Here is a 20,008-nt window from a genome sequence, read left to right as displayed (position 1 = left end):
TTGGCTTGTGTGTCCTTTGTGAAAATATAGAAACTCGTGTGGTTAGGTGTCGATTCTTCCAGTTAGTACTGGTAAAATGACTTTGATCGTGTTTGTATAGCCTACTAGCAGGCACATACATACCTAGAGATTCCCAGTGTTTTGTACTCATTGCTCTACTTTCTAACTTGAAATTATTGTTTATTAGATTGAATCACATAAAATTGAGGCATGGCATAGTTTTGAAAGAGAAAACATAATGTTTTGGAAAATGGCATTGCATTGCATTCACTATATGACTTTGTTAAGCTTCATACGTTGTGTTTGAATACATTTAATGGGCTTTAGCTCACCCTACATGAAAAACAACTTTCAGGTACTAATGATATACCTCCACCAATGACTTAACTTAGGAGGACCGTGGAGCTAAATGCTCATTTTTGTTTCTTTTATTGCAATTATCTTTTGTATAAGTCTTGGGCTTTTTAATTGTTTTGGACTTTGATCCACCTTATTGTAACCAAGCAATGTCTTAGAAAAGATGTAATCATTAGAGTATAAACCTATTTGTATTCCCTTTTATTTTCAATTCACTCATATATGACATATGCTATAAATTCAAGATTTAAGATTAATGAATGCATACATGCATATGTCATCTTTTGTACAGTAAAAGAATATAAATGAAAGGTAAATATTTTGTAAGTTTATGTTTTTCTATTGAACATTATGAGATGAGTTATTATTATTTTAGGGCATTACAAAAGTGATATGAAGCTATACTTCAAAGGGATAAAGTGTAATTTACCCAATTGATGAAATTGTATTTTAGTCATAAAGGTTAAAAAGAGAAAAAAAGAAAAAATATATATATATTTGGCTTCTCTCAAGTTATCATCTCAACTTGAGATACCGTTTGGGTTTGATGTCCATTTTAGAATTGATTTTGATGATCCGAACTGTTCAATTTTAGGACTCTTTTAGTAGAATATTCTTGTAAAAAATTAAGATGATTAGATATTGATAGTTATATATTTTAATCATATTTATTTTAAAAAATAAATGACAAAAATAATTTCAAAAATAACCATTTATTTTTTGTAATCTAAATTTGATTCAAATATAAAGTTATTGATCTTCGATCATCTTAATTTTTTACATAAATATTCTACTTAATGAATCTTAAAAAGTGAACTATTTAAATTATCGAAACTAAACCTATAATGAGCTCTATGAATCGCTCAATTTCTGTCATGTTGATATCCCAATATAAAAAATAATAAAAAAGTCTAACATAAAAAGAAAATAATAGAGGAAGAGAATTAATTGTTATAATTTTTAGGATAAATTACACGAACACTCATGAAATTTGGTCTAATTACATCTTATCCCTTGACGTTTTAAAAATTACATTCCCATCTTTATGGTTAATAGTCTCATTTCACAACCCTTGTTTATATAAAAGGTAACAACTTTTAATAAATAAATAAATAGAATTATATTGGAAAAAAAAAAGTAAATGAAAGGGGAAAAAAATAGAATTATAGTAAAAAAAAGTGAGAGTGTATGAGTTTAATATTTTTATTCTGTCTAACTAATTACAATAATAAAAGATTAATATAATTTTCTAAATATTAAGAGATAATATACTATAAAATCAGAAAATCTCAACAAGTGTATAATTTATCACAATTTTTAAGTAAAGAGTTAAACCCTTTTTATTTCAATTTTCGATTTAAACGAAGCAATAACATAGAACCCTGTTTGCACAATTCCTCACTCACTCCGAAGTCACAAAACCTTGTCGGAAAAATCTCTCTCCCTCTCTCTCTCTCTCTCTGTGCCATGGCTGTGGACAGACCCACAGTGAGGGTCTCAAACATTCCTCAAACAGCCATAGCCAAGGACCTCTTCGACTTCTTCGAGTCCACAATCGGCAAAGGCTCTGTCTACGCTTGCGAAATCGTCAGCGACCGCAAGAACTGGAAATCCAAAGGTTTCGGCCGAGTCCAATTCGAAACCCTCGATTCCAAATCAAACGCCACACGCCTCTCTCAAGAGGGCAAGCTTGTCTTCAAAGGGTTCGTCCTGTTTCTCTCCGCCTCCTTCGATGACGTCATAGCCCGGCCCGTCGAGCCCTCGAATCGAGTCGAGAATGGGGTTCTGCATTGTGGGTTGATGGTGAAACATGATTGCATGAGTGTGTTGGAGTCTTTTGACGGTGTCAAGGCTTGGGTTATGCCCGAAAGGAAGAGTCTTGAGTTCTGGGTTGTTCATAGTGGGGAGTGTTATAAGTTGGATTTACAGTTTGATTATGTTTTGGAGACTAAGGGGTGTCGTTTGGATAGTGAGAAACCCAATGCTGTGCTTCTCAAGGTATAATTTTTTGTTAAGTTCTTTTTAGATTTTTTTGATGTTTTGATCATTTTTTATGTTTGAATTTTTGTGGGTTTATGTTACTGTTTGTTGGAGCATCTCCAATCTTTCATCATTTATTTTTTCCGTCAAATTTGAATTTGATGAAAAAATGGCTAAGAGTGTGCTCCAACCATTTCATCAATTTTGTATCAAATAAAGGGAGAGTTAATTTTTTTTACCAAACAAGGATGAGCCAAATCCTTCACCAAATTTCCAACAATCATATTTTTACTCAAATATGATGAATTTTAAAGAGTAAGGATTGGAAATAGGTTTTCTTTCATCAAAAATGATTTGAATAGGTTTCAAATGTTTGGAATTTTTTTAAATGATTTGATAAGGAAAGAAGAAAAAACAAAAAAAAAAAAGAAAAAGAGTAAGGATTGAAGTGTTCCATATAAGATCAAGTTTTTATTCAAATTTTCAATCAGATTTGATGGAAAAAGGGGGGGGGGGGGGGGGGGAGAGAGAGAGAGAGAGAGAGAGAGGATTGGTGATGCTCTTAGTTGGCAGTAAGGTCACTATTGTTGATCTATTTGATTACTTATTTCTTACTTGCTCATCTTATTCATGAGCTTACCATTCATTCATCTGCCTCTGTAGCTTTAAACTGATGATTTTGACTGGATTTGCTTTTGATTTGTGAATTAGGTAATAGCTTGGACCATTATTTGTTGTACTAGTAAATGTTTGTTTTCGATGTCTCTTTCCTTGCAAAAGAGGAAAGATAGTTCTTTAATTTCTGCTTTTAGTATCTATATGTGTGCTTTTCCTCAATATTGTTGGTGTTGTTATTTAATGTGCTGACACAAGTGATCCAAGTAGTAGAGGTACTTCTAAGGAGGAGACCTGTTTGTATCCAATGCCTGATACTTTTTGAGGAAGAAGAAAATCAAGGGTAAATTTTGTTAAATTAGGTTTGAAGTTTAGGACCATGCAACTAAGGGCGGAAGGAAGCGAGTTCTTGGCCCCTCTAATTTTTTTAGAAAGTTTTATATGAGTGCAACCAACCAAATTTTTTTGTACCACATGTAGTGGCCTCCCCAAACTCAATCGGGCACCTCTAAATTTTTTGTGAAACCCACTCTATGAGGTTGCCCTTCAAAATCTAATTTCTCATGCATTGCTCTCAAAAATTTTAATCTGGCCCCCTGTTTATAAGGCATTGGTAACCAAATTATGAAAAACCTTGCAATAAAGAAGGAATATAGTCTTCTTGAGGTGTGAAAGCATAATAAAAAAAAAAATAACAATAATAATAATAATAATAAATCTTTTACTAAGAGCAGTGAATTATGTTAGAGAAAGTGATAAGTTTCTTATGTGCTATGAAGCACGGACACCTCTCCGAGGGCTCCGTACCAATGTCGGACACGTGTCGGACACGAACACGCGTCGGACACGCGGTGGACACGTGTCCGACACGCACTAGAGAGTGTCCAATTTTTTTTTTATTTTTTCTGAAGCCGGACACGTCCAGGACACGTTATGGACACTTTCGGACACGCACGGGGCCAATTTCAGAATTTACAAAACATTTTTAGGGTCAATTTCAGAATTTATAAAATATTTTTGGGGTCAATCTGTAAAAAAGCAAAAAAAATTATGTTTGCCCTAAATCAAAAGCCCTAAATCGATCTTAAGAGGTTAGTAGAGAACAAAAAGAGAAAGAGAGAAGGCAGATAACAGAGGAGAAAGACAACCTGGTCGCTCGTCAGTCGCTCGTCCGTCGCTCGTCAGTCGCTCGTCATCGGTCGTCGCTCGTCGTCGCTCCTCGGCCGTCGCTCGTCGTCGTAAGGTACACCTTCTTCTTCCTTCCTCAGCTTCGGTCTTCTTCCTTCTTCTTCTGGTCTTCGCCAGTCGATGTTTCTCTCTCTCTGTGTCTGTCGAGGTCTCCTCTCTCTCTCTCTCTGAGTCTTCTTCTGGTCTTCTCCTCGTCTTCGACTTCGGTCTTCTATTTTTTTTTTTTCTATTATTTCAGAATATATATATATATTTATTAACAACTTCGGTCTTCTTTTTTCTTTTTTTTTTCTATTATTTCAGAATATATATATATATATATATTTATTAATTAGTTTTGTTAATAAGTCTTTTTTTATAATATGTATTTATTTCAGAATATATATATATATATATATTTATTAATAAGTCTTTTTTTATAATATGTATTTATTTCAGAATATATATATATATATATATTTATTAATTAGTTTTGTTAATATTTCTTTTTTCAGAATATATATATATATATTATTAGTTTTGTTAATATATATATATATTTTATTAATTTTGTTAATTTTAATAATAATGTGTGTTTATTAATTATGTTATTTCAATGTTTTTTTAATTATTTTTTAATAATTTTATGACATATAATAAATAAAATTAATTATATATATTGAACGTGTCCCCAGCGTGTCGTGTCTCCCATTTTTTGAAAATTTGCGTGTCGGCGTGTCCTTGTCGTGTCCGTGTCGTGTCGCGTGTCCGTGTCCGTGCTTCATTGCTTATGTGGGTTCTTGTATTTTTTAATTCAGCCACTTATGAAGCTCTATGGTTCTAAGCACATGAGGTAATATTTAATCAATTACAGAGGCTTATGAGGAGTGGGTAGCATGTCTAAATTGAGACTAGTCTCTTACAGTTTTTGATTGGGCCAACTGGCCTATATTGAGTAATATTGTAATAATTGTTTAATCAATTTAAATATGGCCAAACTCACCACCTACCCGATCAATTGGCCTATATTAAGTAATATTTTAATAATAATTAATCCGTTTAAATCCAGCCTGCCAATGCGTGCCCTGCTAGATCTGCCCATACCTTCTTTCAATGGAGGAATTTTGGTGCTGCCCCTACAAGCAACATAACCCTTAGTTTTCTTAGCTGAATCTAATATTGAAAGTCTCAACCACGGTTCTAAATCGCAGTATTAGGGCACGTAACGGTAATGGTGACGGTAACGGTTGCAGTGTAACAGTTTCTGGAGCATTGAGCAGTACGTATCAAGAATTGGGTGACGTGATTGTGAAAATTTTAAAATCATTTGTAATAGCTCTAACACTCAATTATACGCATGTTTATACTATTTTAATCTTAATTGGATATACTTTAATCAATATGTGACATTTATATATGTTTTTCTTATTGTATGCATTACAAATTCATGTTAATAAAAGAAATCTTGTTATCAACATTTCAAATTTTGCACCCAACCTAAAATCCTCAATCCCACATTGCTCGACAAAGCAATAGGATAGTACCAATTGTAATATATAAGGATCAACAATTGCTTGCACCAGTCCCACATTGCTTGACCAATGAAAACAATAGGCGTACCACCTGCTTTAAATTGCCTTATGCATTGCTCCCAAATAAAGCTGCTCAGCTGTTGTGCCTTGCACCACATAGAAAGCTTTTATTAAATATTACGTTATTTAAAATTTTGCGGCAAACCAAACTGGTTCAACTTCAAACTGTTTGAAAAAATCTGATTTTTGTCGTTACTTAGAGCAAACCCACCAGTTCAGAAGCAATTTAGCACTCACATTTCTATTTCGGTTTATAACCAAATCAAAGACTTAAAAAAACAAAAAAAAAAAGGTTTGAAAATAAATGTTTGCAATAATTTATATCTATTTATGTATTTTCCTGAATATATATATGTTTTTGTTATTCATTGTTAGGCTTAAATATAAACATGCAATTATATTTATTGTTTTGTCCCTGCGTATTCACTTCCCAGGTTTGTCATATAGATGGGTCCACATAATGTGCTAGATTTTTGTACCTTGAATATGTGCCACAGTTCATGACTGTAAAATGTGTATCTACATGTTTGTAAGCCCATCTGCTATGAAGCACGGACTATCTATTTTAGTAGCTGTATGTGTCCAACACATGTCTGACATAGACACCACTCGAACATGCCAAGACACCTGTCTGACATGCCACATGGCATGCCAAGTGTTATTATTATTGTTTTTTTATTGGACATGTTGGCGGATGCATCAAGCACATGAGTGTCCTGTGCCCAAATGCGCGACATGACATGTTTGACGTTTTATTATAATTTTAGAAGGGTGATTTAGTGGTCAAAGTAAAAATTTGGAAACAAGAGGGTCAAAATTAAATAAAAAATAAAACTTTCCTCTAATATGTTTAACTTTCAATGTCTACAATATGAGCCTTAGAATTCATTTGAAAGAGACAAAGAGCATATCTCATTGAAAAAATAATCTCCCTATCATCTTGCTAGTGTTCATATTATTTGTTTTCATTTACGTTTTTCTATGAAATTTTTGGTGCAAACTTTTGGTAAATATTCACTATATTGTTATTTCTTAAACAAAATAGTGGGGCTTTATATATTTTTTATGGACAATCTATTTATTATTGAACTTAAATGCTTTTAACATTTTTGAGACAATGTGGTTTGTTTATGGTTGATGAAATGGTATTTTGTATAATGGTATTTAAATTGAAGATCGAGTGTTTTTTCAAGTTGAATTAGTGTTGGTTTTTCATTATTTTTGTTTGTTTATGAATATAAATATATAAAAATGTTATTTCTCATATTCCCACCTGACTATATCCTCTTTTTTATATAATTATTATTATAAAAATCACATGTACTATGTCTCGGGTACGGGTGGCTCTATTTCCATGGTTGAATGCAGCTTCTACAACCTCATCTTAGACAAGTTGTCCGTGGTTTGTTTGATCTAGTTCCTGGCAATTCATATTATGGTGAAGGGATATTGAGATATTCTGCTATGGCAGTTGAATGTTTTTTCTTCAATGTATTAGGGGTTTTGGTGTCTCATGTTTTTTCTTGATTTTTGTTGTTTTCTTTCTTTGTTGTATATGCATTGTGCCCCCTCGGCATTTTCTCAATGCAACTTTGTTTGTTGCTTGTCAAATAACTAAATAAATATGGATACAGGACGTGGAAACATGGCAAGGATATTCCCATAAAGCAACTACTTGAAGGGATAACTTAGACATGGAAGGACACAAATATACATGTTTTGTATGTATATGTGTTTGTTTATTTGTATAGTATTATGTGTTTATGACACAAAAAAAAAAAATAGTTTGTTTTGCCGTGTACACGTAAGTGTTTAATAACACTCTTTGATGTGCTTCATAAAATAATGACAACCTTTGATGGTTTGGTTTCCATTGTTAAATTTATTTCTCTCTGAGTCTTTTCCCAAATATGGCTTAAGCTTTAAACAATTTGTAGTTAAACTGTCTTTTCTAATGTCCCTAATGTAAGGCTTCTAAGGATTTGGTGGGCTTTGGTGAAGGGGCATAATGCAAACTGTACACAGGCAAGAATGTGGATAAAAGATCCTTGTGGTTGTAAAATGTAAAGTACTTTGGCAACCCCAAGGGTTGGCCGAGCGATAAAGACTTGAGGATAAGATCCAAGGTTTTGAGTTCGAGTCACCCAAGGGGCCACTGGAGGTTTACCTGGTCGTTAACTTCAAGGCTGTAGGATTAGTTGAGGTGCACACAAGCTTGCCCAAATACCCAGTTATCAACAAAAAAAAAAAATCTGTAAAATACTTCTGCTGACTTTCAAATTGATCATTTAAAATTTTCAAGAAGTTCATGTAATATTTTTAGGTTGCATACACTAAGGTGCATTGGATTTAAATCTGTTCTTCACAAATTCCAAAATTGGTTTTCATACAAGACCCCGTTTTAGCTGGAGCATTGTACACTAGGTGGCCCTTATTCATATTTTCTACCAAGGTTGCAGTAGTTGTTACTATATAAAGAAATGGTTATTTACTTTGATATGAAAATGAAAATGAAATAAATTTTCCTTGCCTCTGGAGCTCATTAGGTTTTGGATTTTGCTTCTTCACTAGTATTGACTACCTGAATTTGTTAACGTAGGAATCAATTATAAAACCGTGTGGTGTCATAACTCTGCTGTTGCCATTGCAGGGTAGAATTGCAGCTCAAGTGGCTAAACCTGGTACAACTTTAGCCCAACCAGATTAGTTTGGAGCCTCGATTGGAGCATTAGTGCATAAGGTTGGTGGCATTGGGCTTGGGTTGAAGATCTTAATCCAATCGTATCTCAGGTTTTAGGGCAAGGTGTGATTGTTTAGATGGGCTGATTGTTGTTTATAACATAGAATCATCAACTTTTTATAATCACTTCAGCCAACACAGCATAACGCTTGCTTGAAGACCTAAACTTGAATTGGACAGTGCACTAGGCACTAGCTTTAGTGCCCAAACTTCACGATTGGGCTTTGAGTGATTGCCAACCCACCAACTTTGTAGTCTATTAAGTAGACATCTATTGGATAGGGTATCATTATCATTGCCTCAAGCTATGCTCTACAATGGTTGGAGGGAATTTTTATGTCTACTATTCATTCAGTCTTTCAGCATTTCTCTCTCTCATAACACCTTTCACCCTTATTGTGCATCTCCATATGTGTTCTATTGAGTGTGTATTATGTCCTAATAGTTAAAAATTGTTAGACATTGGAACTTTGAGAAATTTATCATTTGAAAAGCACATTTTGTATTCAAAGAATATTGTGAACAGCACTTACATTGTACAGTCGCAGTATACAAACTTAACGAGCTTTCTTTTATGCTATTCACGAGAAACTTCACATTCATATGGAAATTGTCCATACATAGCCCAAGGTGGAGCTTATATATTTCCTAGCAGACTAAGAATCTGATAATTGAATTTACGTGATCTATCAAACATTTCGAATGAATGTAGTTGTGGTGGCAGCCTGGTAGGTTAGCAGAAAAAGTAGATCAAAATATTGTCTGATCATGTATGATGTTAGAATATGAAATTGTTATAATAGGAAATATTAGAATAGAAAATAATTGTATTTATTACTTTTTTTCTTTTTTGTGATTGCTCAGACTATGCCTATAATTGCTCAATTATCAATATAAAAGGGAATGAAGTCTAACTCATTCCCTAATTCCTTCTCTTCTCTAAACCTACAAGGATATTCTGATGAATTTTGTCATTTTCTTTTTATTTTATTTTTTTGAAAGAAAATGTAGCAGCTGAAACATTTCTTTTTGTTTTGATATTACTTTTCGTGTTCGCTGGTTTCTTGGCTAGTGAATTTGTTACTAATTATCTGTATCTTTTTCAGCTCAAGCATGCTCCAAAGATATACCAAAAAATTTCTGGACCTAATGTCAATTCAAAGTTTGGTGCTAACCGGTACCACATCTGCAAGGAAGATTTTGGGTTTCTTTGGGTACGCACTACAGATTTTTCCGGAATGAAGTCAATCGGGCAATCATCTTCACTGTGTTGGGAAATCAATGAAGAATTATCAACTTTTGATAATTTTACCGGTTTGCCCTATTATACGAAAGATGTAAAAGATCTTATTCTAGAAGAAGGGGAAGAATTTGGTTCTACGTCCGAGGTAGTTCCACTTGTCAGTTGTCAATCAGATTCTAAATTAGCATATGAGATCCTTTTCCAACTCAATTCCCTTGTTCACACCCAAAAAATTAGTCTTGCTTCAGTGGATAATGATCTGATTGAGATCCTCAGCAGTTTAGACATTGACACTGCAATGATGGTTCTTAAGAAAATGCATAAGCTGCAATCCACTTGTTACGAGCCCGTATCGTTTATTAAAACCCGGCTGCATATTTTAAAGAAAAATAGTAATGGTAAGAATCTGCCTTCATTATCTCTCAGCAGGTTAACAAATCACAACACAATGAGTTGTCATAGAGTCCTCATTACACCGTCGAAGATTTACTGCTTAGGGCCAGAGCTCGAATCCTCAAATTACGTTGTGAAGAAATTTGCTTCGTATGCTTCTGACTTCCTGAGAGTTACTTTTGTTGAAGAAGACTGGAGTAAGCTTTCGTCTAATGCCATTTCCACAAGTATTCAGCAAGGTATCTTTGCGAAACCTTACAGAACCAATATATATCATCGGATTTTGTCTATTCTTCGAGAAGGGATTGTGATTGGAGACAAAAGATTTCAATTTCTCGCTTTCTCAGCTAGTCAACTCCGTTCAAATGCTGTGTGGATGTTTGCTTCTAATGAGAATGTGAAAACCGAAGATATTAGAGATTGGATGGGCTGCTTCAACAAGATTCGCAGCGTGTCAAAATGTGCTGCAAGGATGGGTCAATTATTCAGTTCTTCTACGCAAACTCTGGAAGTCCCTGCACAAGAAGTTGAGGCTATTCCTGATGTCGAAATTACCTCTGACGGTGTTGGTTACTGCTTCTCTGATGGCATTGGAAAGATTTCCAACTCTTTTGCTAGACAAGTTGCTCAGAAGTGTGGATTAAATCATACTCCTTCGGCATTTCAAATTCGATATGGTGGCTATAAAGGTGTCATAACCGTTGACCGTAATTCCTTCAGAAAACTATCTTTACGTAGTAGCATGCTTAAATTTGAATCAAAAAACAGGATGCTTAATGTCACTAGTTGGAGCGAGTCCATGCCTTGCTACTTGAATCGGGAGATTGTTTCCCTTTTGTCCACCTTGGGAGTAGAAGACACGGCTTTTGAGGCTATGCAAGATCAACAACTTTGCCTTCTGGGCAAAATGCTGACGAGTAAAGAGGCAGCATTGGATGTTCTCGAGAGCATGGGTGGGAGAGATGCTAAAGGCATTCTAGTAAAGATGTTGCTTCAAGGTTACGAGCCAAACATGGAACCTTACCTCTCTATGATACTTAGAGCACACCATGATAACCAGTTGTCTGATTTAAGAACCCGGTGCAGAATATTTGTCCCACAGGGACGGATCCTAATTGGATGTTTGGATGAAACGGGCATTTTAAACTATGGCCAAGTTTATGTCCGCATTACCATGACTAAAGCAGAACTGCAAGCTGGAGAGCAGAGTTTCTTTCAGAAGATAGACGAGACAACATCTGTATTGATTGGGAAGGTTGTAGTAACAAAAAATCCGTGTCTTCACCCAGGAGATATTAGAGTCCTCGAGGCTGTCTATGAGGTTGCATTAGAGGAGAAGGGTTGGGTGAATTGCGTCATCTTCCCCCAGAAAGGAGAAAGGTATAAAGCACTTCTCTAAAGGAATTGTTTTACCATATTTTTTAGTTAATAATTATTTTACCCTGTTTATGATTGCTAAAGTAAGATTTGATTATTATTTTTTTATTTTTTTATTTTTTTAAACGATAGGCCACGTCTGTTAGATTAAAATCAAATGAAGTTCTCTCTATGAAGCACGGACACCTCTCCGAGGGCTCCGTACCAGTGTCGGACACATGTCGGACACGGACACGCGTCGGACACGCGGTGGACACGTGTCCGACACGCACTAGAGAGTGTCCAATTTTTTTTTTATTTTTTCTGAAGCCGGACACGTCCAGGACACGTTATGGACACTTTTGGACACGCACGGGGCCAATTTCAGAATTTACAAAACATTTTTAGGGTCAATTTCAGAATTTATAAAATATTTTTGGGGTCAATCTGTAAAAAAGCAAAAAAAATTCTGTTTGCCCTAAATCAAAAGCCCTAAATCGATGTTAAAATCCACCTACTCTCCACCTACTTCACCCACTTAAACCTACTCCACTAAACCTAACCCACTACACCACTCCACCTACTTCACCCACTTAAACCTACTCCACTAAACCTAACCCACTACACCACTACCACCTCCACTTCACCTACTCCTTACCTACTACACACTCACCCTCTTCTATATATAGGAATCATGAATCATTGTAATAGATATCAATATAAATCAATCAATAATACATTAATTTTTACATGGTATCAGAGCTGGTTTAAGAATCTAGTATTTTCGCTTCCCGGCGGGCGGCAACCTCACCTTAGCCGCCCGCCGGACCTCAACCTAGTCTGCTTGTTTTTTGTACACATACCTTCTTCCATAATTAAGCTCTTCTCTGCCTTTACAATGGCTGCCAACGAAGACCAAGCTTTTCCAGACCCATCCACCATCCACATCCATCTTTTCCTCCATTTTCCTTTCCCTGTTTTCAATATATTCAACATATTTTGGAGCTGAAACTTCAATTGGTTTCTTGATTTGTACACCATCTGCCCATCTGTACTCATACTTGGGGCCTGCAGTCATTGTAGGACAGTTTTCTGGAGTGCAGAACTCTGTGAGGGTACCATACAGCAAGTTCACCTGGTTGAAGAAGTCCACAGTGTTGACAGCCAGCCATTCATTAGCGTCCTCCCCTGGAGGAAGTCTTACTGCTTCTCTCAGATTTCCACTCCCTAATGTTGCATCAATGTGCTTTCTCAGCTGTGCCCCCTTACTCCGGGCGAAATGTCCTTTGGTTCCTGCCCAGACCGAAGAGACTCATGGATCTAGAGAGAGAGAGAGATGCATGTGTGTATGCGTGTGATCTCTTCATCTCCAAACCAGTTCATGCCAGAGAGAGAGAGAGAGATGACTAGCTTTTCACTTTTCAAAGAGACAGAGGTAGTGGTTGAAGAGACCAATATAACTCTGGAACCAACCCATGTGCACTTTTATTATAAACCATCTTTTTTTCCCACCGCCCAAATTTTATTTTTTATTATAAACCTTAATTGGTGCTCTATTTTTATTCATTATTAATATTCATCATCACCATGCTTATCATTTCATCACTATCTCCATATTTTTTTTTATTATTCGATTCCCTTACTTTTCAAAAAAAAAAAAAAAAAAAATTCATCATTCCACAAACTCATTTTATTCATGTTGGGGGCTCACACCGATCCCCATTTTACATCAAAAAAAAAAAAAACAAAACAAAAAAAAAAAAACAAAAACAACAAAACAACCACACCCACAGTGGGATTTTTCTTCTCTACTCTGCAGCCGGTCTCTTCTTCTTGCCTCTGTCTTGGAAGGCCCTTGACGGTGTTGCCTCCGTGTTTTCCACGCCGCCGAGCACGTTCACTCCCTGCTCCTCCACTGCAGCATATGGCGGCCCTCCAAATCGGAACATCACAGTGGCCTTCCGCTTCAGCTCCTTATTTTCCGCCTTTAGCACACTTATCTCTGCTCGCGCATCCTTATACATGCGTTGGAGCAGAGCCAGCTGAGAGTTTACATGCTGCACCTCATTTGTCCTACTCTGCAGCCGGTGCGACAAGTTTGTGACCGCAGTCATAGTTTCAACACAGGACTTCAATGTATACTGATTAGCTTCAATATCCGTTTGCACTGCCATTTTTTGCTCCACCGACCGCATCGGAAAGTTCAACGGAGCAAAACCAGAGGTGTTTGGTTGAGGTTCACAGGCCACCGCACCAGTTATCTCTCTTGTTGACTCGTTGAGGTCGGGAAAGAGAGTGAGCAGACCACGGGAAGAAGAGGCTATGTTCTGGGTAGCTGAACGGGAAGAAGAAGCCATGTTTTTGGGTTGCTGAGTGTTTCAGAGAAGGGTTGGTTACAGAATGTTACAGAGAACGAAGAGGTTTCAACTGGTTTGTTATGCTTCCAAGCCTCAGACTTCGCTTTGGTTTATAAAGACAGACGACGAGGCCGACACGCGCTCTGTCAATCACGTGCATCGCCGCGTGTCAGGCGCCCCTTTTGATGGCTCGACGCTTTCTGTCGGGCACGTTTTTTGATGAAGTGGGCGCGCCTTTTGATGGCACGCCTTTTGATGGCACATCTTTTTATGAATTGGGCACGCCTTTTGATGGCACGCCTTTTTATGGATTGGGCACACCTTTTGAGGGTGCGACTTTTTAAGAGTCCGACAAGACTCTGTAAACTGTCCCGACATTGATTCCGGTTAGCTCCTTTATGGGTCCGACAAGACTCTGTAAACTGTCCCGACATAGATTCCGGTTAGTTTCTACAAGGGTCCGACAAGACTCTGTAAACTGTCCCGACATTGATTCCGGTTAGTTTCTACAAGGGTCCGACAAGACTCTGTAAACTGTCCCGACATTGATTCCGGTTAGCTCCTTTATGGGTCCGACAAGACTCTGTAAACTGTCCCGACATAGATTCCGGTTAGTTTCTACAAGGGTCCGACAAGACTCTGTAAACTGTCCCGACATTGATTCCGGTTAGTTTCTACAAGGGTCCAGCAAGACTCCGTAAACTGTCTTCTACAACGGTCCGACATGACCCCATAAACTGTCTTCTACATCGGTCTGACACCGCCATCCAGTGTCCTCTACACCGTTATGACACCACCATACAGTGTCCTCTACAACGTTATGACACCCCCATACAGTGTCCTCTACAACGGTCTGACACCACCATCCAGTGTCTTCACCAATGGTCTGACACGACCATACAGTGTCTCTTATCCTTTTTTATTTTTATGTATTTTCTTGTTTTGTTACTCTCTCCAAACTCAAGTTGGTTAGTTCCTATCCCCCTTGAGTTTGCGGGGGGCTGTTAAAATCCACCTACTCTCCACCTACTTCACCCACTTAAACCTACTCCACTAAACCTAACCCACTACACCACTCCACCTACTTCACCCACTTAAACCTACTCCACTAAACCTAACCCACTACACCACTACCACCTCCACTTCACCTACTCCTTACCTACTACACACTCACCCTCTTCTATATATAGGAATCATGAATCATTGTAATAGATATCAATATAAATCAATCAATAATACATTAATTTTTACAATCGATCTAAGAGGTTAGTAGAGAACAAAAAGAGAAAGAGAGAAGGAAGATAACAGAGGAGAAAGAGAACCTGGTCGCTCGTCAGTCGCTCGTCATCGGTTGTCGCTCGTCGTCGCTCCTCGGCCGTCGCTAGTCGTCGTAAAGTACACCTTCTTCTTCCTTCCTCAGCTTCGGTCTTCTTCCTTCTTCTTCTGGTCTTCGCCAGTCGATGTTTCTCTCTCTCTGTGTCTGTCGAGGTCTCCTCTCTCTCTCTCTGAGTCTTCTTCTGGTCTTCTCCTCGTCTTCGACTTCGGTCTTCTATTTTTTTTTTTTCTATTATTTCAGAATATATATATATATATATATATATATATTTATTAATTAGTTTTGTTAATAAGTTATTTCAGAATATATATATATATATTTATTAATTAGTTTTGTTAATAAGTCTTTTTTTATAATATGTATTTATTTCAGAATATATATATATATATATTTATATATATATATATATATATATATTTATTAATAAGTCTTTTTTTATAATATGTATTTATTTCAGAATATATATATATATATATTTATTTATTTCTTAATTAGTTTTGTTAATATTTCTTTTTTCAGAATATATATATTAATTAGTTTTGTTAATATTTCTTTTTTCAGAATATATATATATATTATTAGTTTTGTTAATATATATATATATTTTATTAATTTTGTTAATTTCAATAATAATGTGTGTTTATTAATTATGTTATTTCAATGTTTTTTTAATTATTTTTTAATAATTTTATGACATATAATAAATAAAATTAATTATATATATTGAACGTGTCCCCAGCGTGTCGTGTCTCCCATTTTTTGAAAATTTGCGTGTCGGCGTGTCCGTGTCGTGTCCGTGTCGTGTCGCGTGTCCGTGTCCGTGCTTCATTGAGTTCTCTTATATTTACCACATTATCTCTAGATTGCTAGATCAGAATGTTATATAGTGCTTCAATTCCAATTTGATGGACATGGACCTGGCACTGGGATACAATTATTTTGAAAAAAAATTAAGATACATACACAATGGGAATATGGGGGAAAAATATATTTTTTATATATTTTTATTTACGATGTATAATACAAATTTAGGGCACAAAGATATAAGCAGCGTCATTATATATGTAGGTATATATATATGTATATATTCACTTTTCTTGCCGTCTTTACATATATTTTACTCCCCAAATCAGCTTTTTAAAATTATAAAAACCCATAAAGGTGTCATAGGCGTGTCCAAACACAAGACACATGTCTGTGAAGTATTCCCAAAGTATCTTGTGAAAAAATAGTAACCTTCATTTTACCTCCTGGTTTGGCTTGATAGCACTTTACCTGCCCGTCGTTTTAAAAATAGCCAAAGTGCCCCCATGTGATTTTCAACCAAAATGTAACACTAAATCTGTTAGCAGCAGTGAAAAAATGACCTTAATACCTTTGTGTTATCTTCTCTTTCTCTCTTAAGTTAAAGATAGTTTTTAATTAAATAATTAAACCAAATATTAATCCAAATAATTCTAATTTTATAACTTAATTTCTAATTTGCAGCCTAGTTCTGGTTTAATTATATTTATAATTTACATATACTTATATACTTATATGTACCTATATAATGCAAATAACCAAACAAAAACAAATCAACAGATTTATTAGGGTGAATAATCTGTGAACACTGGGAACTCAAATCTAGATGGATGTTGTGGCTGGGACCTAGATATCTGATTAGAAATTAGAGGGTGCTTGGTGCCATTGTTGGCGATGAATGGGAATGACGCAAGTAGTTACATGAGAGCCATGGGTGACAAAGGCGGGGGCCTGTTGCATAGGAGGTATCTGATGGTAGCATGAGTGGTGGTGGGGGAATTGTCTGGTGAGGGTTGGTGGAGAAAGGAGTGATGGTGGGGGAGGATAACTGAGTTGGGGTTAGGGTTTATTAGGGGTAATATTGTATTTTTACATAAGAATTTGTTTTTGACTCAAATGATTTTCCTGTCAAATCACAAAGTAGGTGCCTGTAGTACACTTTCTGTCAACCTTGACAGAAAATGTAACGGCTGCACCTTTGTCTCAAACCACGAGTGATCTCTTGACTATTTGTAAACTATAGGGGGATAACGTGTTATCAAGCCAAACCACAGGGGGGTCAAATGAATTTCTCTCTAATAATTGAAAAAAAAATTTGACACTGGACGTGGCATGTTCTGACACGTGGACATGCATATCCGCATCGTGTTGGTGTATAGACTCTAGTATATGCATATGACTATCCTTCCAACTTGAGGCATATGTGCACCTGTAAGATATATCAATAAAAAAACATTGATTTTTTGGAAAACTCCTTCGTTAAGATTGTAAGTTATTTGTTTATTTATTTACTTTTACCCTTGACGGCTATGAAGCACGGATACGAGTATTAGTACTGGTACAATACAGGTACGTCGATACAGTAAAATCCAGAAAAAGTAAGGTACAGGTAAGGCTTGGTACGTTTGTAAAATAATATTTATTTTTAATTTAGAATAATGCAAAAATTAATTAAATGGTTTAATTTGTTATGATTCAACCTACAATTAACATTTAATGCCGAAAGTAAAGTTATAAATCAAAATTAAATGTCAATATATTAAATCTCTTACAAACCATAATTTAATTTTAAAAACATGCTAAGCATAAAACTAAAAAAAAAAAAAAAAAAATCTAGTGAAAGGATTTTTATCTTTATAGGAAAAGAAAATATTGTTTCAACTGAGATACGGTAAAGCTTGGGTATATAGTAGGTACGTCTGGGTACGCCAAAAATTAAGAAAAAAAAATTTGAATACGTGTTCCATGTACCCGGTACGTATACCATACGCCGGTAAGTATCCGATACGGGTACGGCATGTTTTTTGAAATACTCATGCTTCATAGCTTGACGGAGAGCTTTCTACCCTTAGCAGATGCCTTCTTTAATATCAAGTTGTTATGCGACCCCCAGAGGTTGGAATCATTTTGTCAAAACTCAAATCAAATCATGAATTGTTTTGGTAAACCGTCATTCGTATCAAATCATAAATCTTATGATTCACTTTATTTAATATATAATTTTATATATGTATATACATATGAAAATACACATATAGTGTTTAAAATGAAATAAATTCAATAAAATTAAATTGTATATATGAATATAATTATAACACCACGTATATCAATATAACAACTGTGTCTCTCTCTCTCTAACGTTTGATAGAGAGGCAAAAATGACATTGTTTCGTACTTCCAAAAGAAACAAAATTCAGTTGTAATGAATTGCAATTTGAATTGCACAATTCACTTCAATTTCCTATTCAGCTTTACAATTTGAACCGAGTTGGTTGAAACTCCTATCAAATCATGAGTCATGTTTGGAATAATTCCCTGTCATATTGAGCTCTGTACTGTTGATGGCATTATTCATGAGGTGAGAAGGAATTACTAGGACTTATGGGGAGATATGAATGGAATATTCCATTTGAAGTTGATGTCCTTAGCCATTCAGGCATATATACCTTCACATTTGATTTATTTTAACGAGTTTTTCCTGTATTCTCAGTAGCAGCATGCTTTGTTGTTTATGTCTTATACTTTTCGTATTGGAGAAATACATTTGTTGCTTTTTTACTTCTCTGTTCAATGACTTGTTCTAGCAGTAACAGTTTATAACATTAGTTAGTTTCATTTATTAAAACTTTTTTGGGGAATTTTTATGCTCTCTCTCTCTCAACCACTTAAATAGATCAAAAATAGAAATTTTGATAGTTTATGGATGACAGTAACACTGATATATCCACAGGCCTCATCCAAATGAATGCTCTGGCGGTGATCTTGATGGAGACTTGTATTTTATAAGCTGGAATGAAAATCTTATCCCACCCCAAACTGTGACCCCAATGGACTACACTGGGCGAAGGCCTCGTCTAATGGATCATGATGTGACTTTGGAGGTAACTTAGAAAACTGAATTTGTGCAATTCACTGAAGTAAAGCATGTTTTCTTATTCCCAATTGACTAATATCTGCAGGAAATCCATAAATTCTTTGTTGATTACATGATCAATGATACTCTGGGCACTATCTCTACCGCTCATTTGATCCATGCAGACCGTGAACCAAGTAAGGCTCTGAGTTCAAAATGTCTTCAGTTGGCAACCCTTCATTCAATGGCCGTTGATTTTGCAAAGACCGGAGCTCCAGCTGAGATGCCTAGGTTTTTGAAACCGAAGGAGTTCCCAGACTTCATGCAAAGGTGGGACAAGCCCAATTACATCTCCAAGGGAGTTCTGGGCAAACTCTACCGTGCCACCGTTAACTCACCAGTGCATGAAAGTGCAGTCCTTGTTTGGTCTGAGAAGATTGCCCAGGATGCTTATGATCATGATCTCATTGTAAATGGTTTTGAAGACTTCATTGAAGTTGCACAAAGCCACAAGGAGATGTATTTGGACAAAATGAGCACCCTAATGAATTTTTATGAGGCAGAGAGTGAAGATGAGATACTTACAGGCAATTTGCGTACAAAATCAGCTTATCTGCTAAGGGATAATAGGAGATACGGGGAAATGAAGGATAGAATTCTGGTGTCGGTTAAGAGCCTATATAAGGAGGCAAAAGGGTGGTTTGAGAGTAGCTGCAAGGCAGACCAGCAACAGAAGATGGCATCGGCTTGGTATCATGTGACTTATCACCCATCCTATTGCAAGGAAAGCATTCATTGCTTGGGATTTCCATGGATTTTAGGCGATATTTTGTTGAATATAAAGTCCGTGCAGAGTAGAAAATTATCAGCATGAATACCATATCTTGGTACGGAAGAGGGCACAATTCTGCAAAATTTTGAACCCAAACATTGCAACATGTATCCAAATTACATTATGACCCGTTTGTTTTATATTGGAACTCTGTTTGAATGCA

General features: G+C 35.9%; 1 protein-coding gene across 2 annotated transcripts; it reads left to right on the top strand.

Annotated features, from left to right (window-relative positions):
* The first annotated feature begins 1,670 nt into the window (after positions 1-1,670).
* RDR2 (RNA-dependent RNA polymerase 2) lies at positions 1,671-20,008 on the top strand. Of its 2 annotated transcripts, XM_028202692.2 has the most exons (5): positions 1,758-2,355; positions 8,362-8,451; positions 9,558-11,467; positions 18,891-19,041; positions 19,120-20,008. In XM_028202692.2, exons 3-5 carry the CDS (start codon positions 9,690-9,692, stop codon positions 19,885-19,887), a joined length of 2,697 nt encoding a protein of 898 aa, XP_028058493.2. In that variant the 5' UTR covers positions 1,758-2,355; positions 8,362-8,451; positions 9,558-9,689; the 3' UTR covers positions 19,888-20,008. The 2 variants fall into 2 exon arrangements, with proteins under 2 accessions (XP_028058494.2, XP_028058493.2); XM_028202693.2 differs by lacking the exon at positions 8,362-8,451 and having other exon boundaries at positions 1,671-2,355.

This window comes from Camellia sinensis, chromosome 15 (assembly GCF_055761805.1).
Source record: "Camellia sinensis isolate YWXY chromosome 15, ASM5576180v1, whole genome shotgun sequence".
Lineage (NCBI taxonomy): Eukaryota > Viridiplantae > Streptophyta > Magnoliopsida > Ericales > Theaceae > Camellia > Camellia sinensis.
This window is presented reverse-complemented; position numbering and strand designations above follow the sequence as displayed.

Excerpts from the sequence above, each read along its gene's own strand:
- RDR2 (XM_028202693.2), top strand. The coding sequence starts at position 1,825 with ATGGCTGTGGACAGACCCACAGTGAGGGTCTCAAACATTCCTCAAACA. Across the intron at positions 2,356-9,557 it reads CCAATGCTGTGCTTCTCAAG|CTCAAGCATGCTCCAAAGAT; the intron begins GTATAATTTTTT and ends TATCTTTTTCAG. Across the intron at positions 11,468-18,890 it reads TTCCCCCAGAAAGGAGAAAG|GCCTCATCCAAATGAATGCT; the intron begins GTATAAAGCACT and ends ATATATCCACAG.